An 11,232-nucleotide genomic window follows, 5' to 3' on the forward strand; every position below is an offset into this window, starting at 1 on the left:
ACAATGTGTTTACATATTACATCAACAGGGTCAAACGATTTATTGCTCGCGGAACGACCTTCGCCTGCCGCAAAAACGCGCAGATAGGCAAGAACCATGGCGGCGGTACTATTGGCAAAGTTGTGTTTCCGCTGTGTCATACGCTTTTCTGACCGAGAGTACATGCGCTGAAGGGAATAAGTTGACGGGAATTGAACAGCGAGAAAAATGGTACGTGAGAATGCAATCAGCTGTGACTGTCGTCCTTAAATAAACATGTTATTGAATGCCGAAATATTTGATGACAATCTAACCTCGTCGGATTTAAGTCGGATATCGTCACTACAATATGTGTGTTACATCATATATATTTGCACTATTTATAGTTGCGTCGAACTATCGTGTATTATCATTCTACTCTGTAAAATCTAACATTTTAGTATCTTTCAGGAGTTTATAATGTTATTAATCCTATGTAGATCTCTCCAAATCTATTCTAATGACAGATAAAGTCTTCTCATATGTTTTCCTATATATATATATATATATATATATATATATATATGTTTTTTAATTTAATATTATGATAAACAATCACAACATGTGCGTAAATATCATAATTTATATGATATTTTTATTAAATTTACATAAATAATATCATCTCGTATTTTAACCACTAAACTATTTCTTGCATCATGCATTGGCAGAACCACTGCAGTGAATCTAGCAATGACTTGGATGAAGGCGATGAAGAGGCGTCTTCTTTGCAAGATGGAGCAAACATTGAGGATGCCTTAACGTCTTTCAGGGAACAGTGGCAGCGAGAGTTGACAATATCACCTAAGCGTGATGTACCAAGGACATATTCACCAAAACAGCCTAGTATCGAGGTCGCAAACGACGAAGCCTCTATTGAAAACAGGGTATGTTAATTATTGTCTGAAAATAAGGAGCTTAACATTTTTATTATATGTCACATTGTTTATTTTAGGCAAAGAATTTATTTCTCAAAGGTATTGAACATGAACAAAGTAGAAAGTTTTACGAGGCAATCCAGTTTTATAAGCGTGCTGTACAATTGGTTCCTGATATCGAAGTTCGTTTATATGAATCAACCAAAGCGAAAACAAGAGACAGATTTGATGCTGATGACAACCTTGATACATTAGACAATGATTTTTCAACTAGCAATGACAGCGAAAATTATAACGGAGCTGATGAAGAAGAAACTGACTTGTTTTTGAAATTGTCTAAAATTGTAAATTGCAATCAATGTGTATGTTTTCCAAAATTTGAACAAAGTGTAAGTATTTTGCTTCAATCTATAACATAATTTTAAGTACGCGATATTTTATATGGATTGGATTTTTTGGCTATATAATTGCATTTGATTTTAAATGTATATTTCAGACAACACATATATCTGCTTTGCCAATGGAAATAGTGCTTTACATTCTAAGATGGGTTGTATCCTCTGATCTAGATTTCCGGTCGTTAGAAATGTTTTCGAGAGTATGTCGTGGGTTTTACATATCTGCGCGAGACGCGGAAATCTGGCGATTAGCTTGCGTTAGGTAAATATCAATAAATATTAACATTATTGGTTAATATAATTGAATCTTGGAATCACTATTGATAGAGTATGGGGGGTGAAGTGTGGTACTTGTGAGTCGAAATACCAGTCATGGAGAGATATGTATTTGCAACGGCCTAGATTAAGATACAACGGATGTTACATTAATAAAACAAGTTATATTCGTGATGGAGAAAATAATTTTCAAGATCGTTTTTATAGACCATGGCATCTCGTTGAATATTTCCGGTACCTGAGGTATATAACTGTTTCTAAATCTTTTATTTTTGGGTGCAACCATATTATAAAGTGAATTAAAAAATTCAAAGCGTATAAATATTTTCTATAGTTTTATAATTTAATTCCATTCTTCATCAATGCATTTAGATTTTTTCCTGAAGGAAGAGTTTTGATGTTGACATCAACTGATGATGCTCAAATTTGTGTAAATTCCTTGCGAAATCGTATACCGCGCAATACATCAGTTCTGATTGGTCACTATAGATTACACAATAATTATGTTACACTGGTGCTGAAAAGGCAAGAAACTAAAGGAATTAATTTTGCCTATAAACGAAAAAAAAGAGAACAAATACATGATAGTGGTGAACAAACGTTTCATATTGTAAGTATTAAAGAAATATTATAAGTATTTAAAGTATTAAAGAACTGAATATATTTGAGATTGAAAGATTTATATGTGCAAGAATCATTTCACTATGTTTTGATATGTCACTCTAGGAATTCGAGATACAGAATCATCACAGAAGAATAAATTCCCAATTAAAGTGGATCAGTTATAGTATTTTCACGAAATATAAAAATGGACAAGAAGCAAAAATTTGTTTGAAGGAACCATCTGTAAGAGAATTTAGAGCGTCGCCGATCGGCGGCAGATATCCACCTCTTAAATTTAGCAGGGTAAAGAGTTACACTCAGGAAAGCGAAGCTCCATTGCAATAATGAGAGCGGCAACAAATAAATTGTGTGAACCATATATATAAGAGTACAACATTGAAATATTCTTGCAGGAAAAAAATAGTGAATTGCTGCAAATGGTATAAACATGCAGAAATCTAATTTCAATTAATTATATGTAGTATATATTTTCGAAGATATTTTATTTCTCTTGTATCGCGTTGTATTTTTTACAACGATTTCTATTAGTATATTATACAACCTGTAAATCACAACTACTTTTTTAAATACGTTAGTTATGTCGATAACAACGCATTCTCAATCACATGGAGATGTAAATAAAAATTATTTATATATCTAATATATAATTATTAAGCATATAATAATTATTTATATTATTATACAATGAGTTGTATATTTAAGAACCTAAAGAAATATGTAATATTCAAGAATGAAATTATATAGGTTTTCTGTTAAACTTTATTAATTATTGCTTATTTTTAACATGGTTAAGTTTGACGGCACGTATTAATTGAATAAAATCCCGTATAACAAACTTGTAAAATTATACATATAATAAATTTTTCGGGCACAAATATTGCAAAATTAATAATTTTGTTTACGTAATCTAAATATAACTATATACATCCACCTGTGGCGTAAAATGCAAGATGTATATGTTAATTCGACATTGGAAATGAGAAGTACACGTTCGTACTTTGCACTATATTATATTACTCTTTTTGCTACTAGATAATCCTTTCATAAATCTAAAAACTTTGGCTTCATTAAGTTTGTCTTGATCATTTATTTTATAATAATTGTCTATTAATTGAAATTTACATCTCTACCTTTCATCTTTCTGGAATGAAGTAGAAACTAACTAATGTTTGTAGAACAGTTACAAATGCAGAACAAATTATACTATGCTGGAATTTAACCAACGTTCATTGTTGTATTTTGAAACAGTTTTATTTGCTTTTGGGTATATATTATAGGTTCTTCGCAAATTCAATCTTTTCACAAAAAGGCTGATTTTACAAATAGCCTATTATATATAAATATAATAAAGTATAACTAAATTTTAAAAAATGGACGTCTAGAAACATGTATATTGTTGGATAACTTTGATAGAGATATCTGTACAATCCAAAAATTTGTAATTTTATTTTATTTTTTTTTACCAACCCACACAAATATCTGTTGCTTATTCCAACTCGGCACGAGAGTTCAAAAATTTTCCGAAATATAATATACAGGGTTTAAGATTCATAAGATGACTTTCAGGGAGTGGTCTTTGTTTTGGGCCGCTATAAGATAGGCAACTGCGCGACAGCATTGCGTCTGATAATATCCTCTAGTCCACGATATTTAAATAAAATAGAATAAAAGAAAAGAAAAGCAAGAAGAAAAAACTTGCCACATTTATAAGATTTTTGCAATTTAATACTTTGTTATATTAAAATTTGCTTACTACATGTGTCGATTAATTTTGATAAATATATATATTTCAAATATGTATATAATTCACATACGCACACGTATGATTTTTTTAAAAGCATGTAAGAGATTGTATTTCATACGCTCTACGTTCATGGTCTACGCTTTATTATTTCTTCATTTTACTCACTTGAACACTTCTTCAGATAAAATTATGACGCAATCTATGTTGCTAATAACATTTTTACGCGGCAAAATACGTTACAATAATGTGCGAAACATTGATTTGCAACTCTTATTAATCTTTAATTATCTTTAATTTAATTGTTAATCTTTAACAATTAAATTACACCAGACAGGTTATTTGTATGTTCACGTTTAAATATATTTTAAAGAAATAACGATAATATTCAGGGTTATTCTTTTTAAATATTTCAAACTTGAACTCTCGTGTATCACCTATGCTAAATTTTTGTCTTTGGACGCGAGGAGATGCAGACTCTGGAATTATTGCGTTATAACAATAAACATATTTCTTATTATACATGTTTATATTGCTTTCCAGATATAACCGCTAGTATATACTTTCTCCCGCTATGTATTGATAAAGTACATACAATTTACTATTAAATTTCTAACTTCTTTTAATAAATTCTTATTCTCAAGGAATCAACTATGTAAAGAATTAGTAAGAGGATGTGACTGATAAATATTTATTTTGCGTAAAATTCATTTCTAATGCTTTGAGTTTTAATCTCTTTGCATTTTTTCTTTTTCTCCCTTTATATATACTATATAAAGATATATTAATTATTATTTTTTTGTATCGTTAAAATATGATTTAATTTCTCTCAATAACAATAAAATTGCATTTAAATATATAAAAAAAAAATGTGTTCAAATGCTGGTATGGAAAGAAATCTAAAACTTATACAATGCAAACTGATTTTGAGATTTTTCAGAAACTAGAGATGAAAGAAGTCTTGATGCAATATATGTTCTCACTGTCTGACAAAAATATTTTATGCATTTAAGATATAAATGAATCTGCTTCGTTAAAACTGAAAGATATATGAAAAACAATTTTTTCCCAATTATTTATCGTCCATAGCACAGATATTTTAAAATAAATTACTTATTCATTTAATATAGGCTTACTTCTTTCTCATTCCCATCAAATCCGCCAGTTTATCACTTTTATTAATTTATCTATTGTTCGAAGCAGAAAAACTATAGACAAATTGAATATAGATATAGATAAATTTCCAATTATCATACGATTGATATTTGATATGATATAAGTAACCGTATGTACTTTGTACTCATGATTGTACTCAAGCCGTTCTGCGATGATCACATAATAAATTAAATAACTCTGTATTATAAATTTTCTGTCATATACATATAATATATAATATATTATATATATTTATATATATAATTATATAATATAATATATATATAATATTTCTCTTTATACTTATAGATTTATCTATTATATTATATGTAGAAGTAAGCACACTTTCTGGTCTCCAAGTGTCGAAGCGCTCGACTAATCGCCAGTTGTTATAGGCTCGGTTTATCACAGACTGCAGCAAACCGTCGCGTTTCACATTTTAATCACAGTTCTTCGCGTTCCAAAGGAGAATAGCTTGCTCTAGTGCACGTAGATGGATCGGATATCCAGGCGAGGTCCTTCAAAGTAGCGGTATGCATGGAGCATACAGCCAGGACGACCATTACGTGCATCACATTATGGGAATTTAGTACTAGATCCAATCTGCCGGGAATCCACTTTTCTGGAATGCGAAGAGCGCCGATGGTTGCACCTATCACAGCTACGAGATCCTGCAAATTAATTCTTATTATTAATATCGGCATTCGTTTGAGCGACTATATCCGAAAAATGAAAATATTATAAAATGAACCTGTAATATTATATGAATAAGAGCGTCGGGTGATCCGCCACCGATGCCGAAACACCTCAATGTCATGACCAACATCCTCATTAGAAAGGGAGGAGCAAAACATAAACGTCTTTCCCACGGTGATCCCGCAGTCATCGCCTATAAAAATCGTTTAAAATCATCATCGTAACGAAATGTCAACTAATGTTAACTGTGTAAGTCAGAAAATATCACCTTTAAAAGTCCCCAAATACTGAGGGTGCAGTAAATAAAAATGCAGCAATACCAGACGTTATCGGCGAGGCAATGAACTGCTGCTGCTATCATCGGTATAGCTCCTGAAATAAATTGTGCGTGAAATAGAAATGCGTCTATCGCTACACTTAAACTACTTTAATAAGACATTCTACGTTTAAGCAGAAATTTAGTAGCACTCTTCGTTTGAAAAACCAATCCAGTCGAGATACGAAGTCTCGTATACGGAAAGTAAATCTTACATAAATTACGAATTAATCGTATATCTGTTCTCTCATTCGTTTTTGTCTTCATTCGGAGAGGCTTTCATCTGCAAATGCATCACGCACCGAAACTCTGACATAGCCAAATGCCGACCATATCGACTTTTAGCAGTGTTCTGTAGAAGACTTCGTCGTAGTTGACGTTCATGAAGAGATGGTACAGGAAGGAGCCAACCCACGGGCTAACGGCGCCAATCAAGTGACACCAGGACAGAATTCCTACGAGCGTTCCTTTTGTGTTCCATGGAAGTAAATGCGGTACGGTCAGTAACATGTAGAGGATAGCGAATCCTGAAATCACACGCAATCGCTCATTTACTTTGAGTGCTTTTGAATAACATATTTTAAAACGAAGCTTCTGATATTATTTAAAAATATATGCTATATACTATATATGCATATTGTCATCACATTGCAATAATTCACTTTTCAAAAATTTTGCACAGAAAATAATCATATTTTTTAAAAAATTAATATTAATATTAGAGATTAACTAATATTATAAAAAGAGAAAGAGCAAGAGAGAGACAGAGAGACAGAGAGGAGGAAGAAAAAGAAAAATAGAAAATTTCCATTAAACAAATTACGCAATATAAGAATAAGCTTTCTAATAAATAACATTATTCTCTTCCTCACTAATTACCAGGATTGACAATATTATCACAATGATAATGTAGAATGGAATAATAATAGGTGAAAAAGAGATTCTAAGAAAAAAATTCGAACATTCACAAAAATCTTTAATTTTCTTAGAAAATAATTTTAAACGGTCTATATTAACTAGCTTCTCCACTTCTACACAATGGGAAGCTCTGACCTACTTGTAAGATTTTATTTCACGCACATGTGCACCGGTCGATACGGTGAGATTTATATACAGGTTGGTCCATTACAGAAACACAGACCCGGAAGTTATGGAAGAATGTTGTCGGATAATTTGGAGCATTTTAAGAGGCAGATTGAGAGATTTTCTCTCTGCTCTCCCTATAAAAGGATTTTCGAAAATTTCGAAAATTCATCCTCATGTCCGCGTTATTATGGTCTACTGTCTATTTTATGCAATGTCGCACGTGAAACAATACGTCACTTTTTTCGCTTTATCCGATATCGCAAATATACATGCAAAAATCATTTTAAATCATTTATTTGGCTAGTATATCGTGGTATTGTTAGAAATTTATCAATCAAGATCATAACCCATATAATATTCCCGGCTTTGGCGGGAATATTATATGGTTTCGTTCTCATCGATCGCGTCCGTTACCCTGCAATGCGTCTTCGTCGAGTGCGAGGTTTTCACGGAAGTTTGGCCTTGATATATTTTTCCACCTTGACTTTAAAGCCATTAAGGGACCCAATCCACTTTTTTCCCTTAATATAGCTACAACAAATCTGGTGGATGATATAACGCTGCGTTATTAAAAGAATAGATAATATAATAATAAGAACTATTATCTTGCGTATTCTAGTTTTAACATAAAAATTTTGTTACAAATATATAATGACTTTGAAATAATAAATAATTTTTATCTATCTGTTTTTTCAATAAACAAAATATTAAATTAATATTATTCTAGAATTAATTCAAAATGTTTGAAAGATAAAAGTATGCAAATGCCATAAGATTCTTTGTATTATAATTATAGCAATTAATGGTTGGAAGATCAGATTTTTTAGGACTCCATGCTTTTGGCACGCGCGAATAATCTAATAATTTCCTATGAGATCTTAGAGAACTACCGAAAAATGAGACCATAATGCATTAAAGAAGCTTAAACAACAGAATTGAAACGATAAACAAATCCAGCATTTAATGGCGATCCAAGATTCTTGAGAACGCGATTTCCATTCTCTCACCGTGCGTCAGGATGTTAACGGTCTCGTTGTGGATGTAGAAGAGACTACCGAGGCATTGGCGGATAGTCATGAGCGGCCTGTAACCGGTGTGGATGTGCGGATTGAATTGGAGATGACGCGGCATGTCGCTCCATCGTCGCAGCAGCAGGACCTTGGCCGGCGTCTCCTGCCGATGCACGACGGCCTCGGTGCCGCCGTGCATGCTCGCTCCGTCGTCGTCTTGCTGACGCTGCGGCCCGTCCGTGTCGGTGTCCTGGTGCGGCGAGGCCGGCACCGCATGGCGCGGTTGCTCGTCGGCCCGAAACGGCGTCGTGCAGCGCGAGGATCCAAGAACGTCCCCGGAAAGAGAGGAGAGGATTATCCGTCCCTACGGTGGCTGACGGTGGCGAGACTCTGTCTCGTACGCGACGGAGATGCGGGGTCGCCTACGAGGTTGCGCACTCCCAACGACAGCGACGTCGTCACGTCACTGCATCGAGACGCCAACGGCAAGCGCCAACGCCAAGCGCCAACCTCCGCACACGCGCCGATTGCCAGCAGCCGTCATCCGCACGCGATTCGGCCTCTCTGACGATCCTGTCGTCACGGTAACCGCATCGATCCTATCACTCGGCCGAAGGTAGAAGGCAAATCGCTCTGTATCGCGCGATCTCGCGTTGCCGCGGTATCTCTAATTAATTAATTATGCATCGCGATTTTAATCACGCGAAACACGCGATATACAATTGCGCATCGGAAAGTTAGATACTTCGATAATGATCCCGTGTTTCCTTCCTTTTCTTCGAAAATGGCACAATATCGATTTAGGTCATATCTTATAGTGTAAAAATAATGAGTATCGATAAATAATTGGAATATGGATGCAATTGCGTCTGAAACAGGATTGGAATTATAAATAAAACTCTTGAATATAAATCTCCCCTGAACGTTCTAAGATCCCTCTCCACGCGTGACCTATCGACACAATTTCGGGTCGGATGTTTTTTAATTAATACGCGATATACCGAATGCCATCCTTTATCCCCACCGCTTGCGTTATGCATTATACAAGATGCATACTATTTCGAGAGCTTTTCATCGACGAATCGTTACGTGCTCGCGCAGTTGAGTCACATTAAGGAAGTTTTGGCTATACAAAGGCAGCAAAAAACTGTCAAAATTAAAAAAAAAAAAAAAAACATATTTCCAGGTTTAGGTAGTTTACTGCTTGAAAAATCAAATAAATAAATCCTATTATTTATTATAAAAAAAGTTGAAGTATCACAAATTAATATGGTTTTTGACGTCTTCGTCAAAAGAAATTAGTTGCAATTTTTTCTAATTTGCGACAAAAATTTTTTTGATCGTGAATACCTCTTGAAATTAACTGCAAAAAACAAAAAAAATTGTGTAATTTGCAGAAAGAGAGAGAGAGAGAAACAGATAATATTTTTCAATAATTTTTAGTAAATAATTTTTAGACGAGTGGATAAAGTTTTGCACAAATATTTATTTGAGTTTTATTAATATATGGGAAAAATTTTTTTTTTTTTTTTTGTTGACAATGTTTACTATGTTAAATTTTTATTTCGTTGGCAATGTTTATTATTATGTTTAATTTTTTTTTTCTTTGTCAAATTTGTCAATAAGTGCTATAGTATAATACTCGTTTTGCTATAAGAAACAATAATAACTCGAAACTTAAATAATTTCTAAACCGTTAAGAGAATTGTGCTCAGGTTTTCGTGTGTTATTTTCTTGAAATACTAAAAAGATATCGTATAAAAATGCATATATATAGAATGGCTTTAATATATGTATCGATATAATGCAATTAATCGCATCTGTTAAAATAAAATGATTAAGCGAGAGCGATAGATTGACCGTGGCTTGTTTCCGCGTCCTACTAGCAAACGTCAGTCACTCAAAATTCCAAAGAAGGACGAGGACACGACCTAGACCTTTCTTTTCGTCGGCGACCTTTCGGAGCCTTCGCGGAGTGCCGCTGCCGTCGAGGACAATCGTTCTAGTCCACAGATGTCTTCCAATCTGTAAGTTCGCGTAATTTTTCGATCCTCGCAAAGCGAGATTGGATCGAGTGGTGCGAATCCGAGTCAAAATTTTCCTCTCATTTTCGATCTCAATTTTTTCACCTTTAATCTGAAGGATTTCGATAGGATTTAATTTATATAAAAAGCGACCTTCTATTTTGTATCTCGAATAGACAACAGTTTCGAATAGACAATAGTTTCTCAGTTCTTAAAAATTTAAAAGAGAAAAAATATAAAAGAGAATTAAATAACATAGTTAATATTGAATGAAGGTTTCAATGATCTTTAGCAAAAACATTTATATTTTGTTTTTCCATCTTATATACCACATTATGTTAGTAAAAGATTTCACTAAAAAATCAATAATATTCACAAGATGTAGCTTTTAAAGCTTTTTTTATTTATCTAGAATTATTATATTTTAGGGAAAAAACATTTACATACACATATATGTATAATAAAATACGTATAATAGATACATATTCCATTTTTTATTCTTAAAATGCTTAAAATGTGATAAATCCTCAAAAAAAGAAGAGAATTTTTGTGATAAATCCTCAAAAAACTCAGATTCTTTTTAATCAAAATATATTGCTACAAATTTATCTCATGTATATAACATAAAACTTATATAATATAAAACTCATTTTTTTTAATATTACTAATTTTAACAGCTTCAGCTATGAACTAATTTTTTCAGTGAGATTTCATTAAAAAAAACCAGTGCTATAACTTATTGTTAGATCATCAGACTTTTTACTGCTTTTTAATGATAATACACTAATTATCCATAAAACAGAAAAAATAAAATAAAATGGAATAAAATAGATTAAAAGTTACGATCGAAAATAGAAGATTTTTGATTCGGATATGAATTCTCCGATATACAGGTGGGTGGTTCAAAATTTGATCCGAAATTTTTAATATAATTTTTAATAGAGCAAAAATTTCGGGTCAAAACCTTGAACCATGTAATATTATACATATAAAGGTGACGTTTTAGGATCTGA

At 32.7% G+C, this 11,232-nt stretch overlaps 2 protein-coding genes across 3 annotated transcripts; one reads left to right on the forward strand and one right to left on the reverse strand.

Annotated features, from left to right (window-relative positions):
• The first annotated feature begins 60 nt into the window (after positions 1 to 60).
• On the forward strand, positions 61 to 5,044 carry LOC126853972 (F-box only protein 9). Of its 2 annotated transcripts, XM_050600288.1 has the most exons (8): positions 61 to 210; positions 687 to 902; positions 971 to 1,282; positions 1,390 to 1,553; positions 1,619 to 1,810; positions 1,940 to 2,177; positions 2,294 to 2,473; positions 2,584 to 5,044. In XM_050600288.1, exons 1-8 carry the CDS (start codon positions 208 to 210, stop codon positions 2,614 to 2,616), a joined length of 1,338 nt encoding a protein of 445 aa, XP_050456245.1. In that variant the 5' UTR covers positions 61 to 207; the 3' UTR covers positions 2,617 to 5,044. The 2 variants fall into 2 exon arrangements, with proteins under 2 accessions (XP_050456245.1, XP_050456237.1); XM_050600280.1 differs by having other exon boundaries at positions 2,294 to 5,044.
• Positions 3,624 to 8,628, reverse strand: LOC126854081 (progestin and adipoQ receptor family member 4). The gene is made up of 5 exons (XM_050600481.1): positions 8,193 to 8,628; positions 6,402 to 6,626; positions 6,052 to 6,155; positions 5,839 to 5,976; positions 3,624 to 5,758 (listed from the first exon to the last, which is right to left on the reverse strand). The coding sequence occupies exons 1-5, from the start codon at positions 8,392 to 8,394 to the stop codon at positions 5,531 to 5,533; spliced, it is 897 nt and encodes a 298-aa protein (XP_050456438.1). The 5' UTR covers positions 8,395 to 8,628; the 3' UTR covers positions 3,624 to 5,530.
• Positions 8,629 to 11,232: the final 2,604 nt, after the last annotated feature.

This window comes from Cataglyphis hispanica, chromosome 1, assembly GCF_021464435.1.
Source record: "Cataglyphis hispanica isolate Lineage 1 chromosome 1, ULB_Chis1_1.0, whole genome shotgun sequence".
Lineage (NCBI taxonomy): Eukaryota > Metazoa > Arthropoda > Insecta > Hymenoptera > Formicidae > Cataglyphis > Cataglyphis hispanica.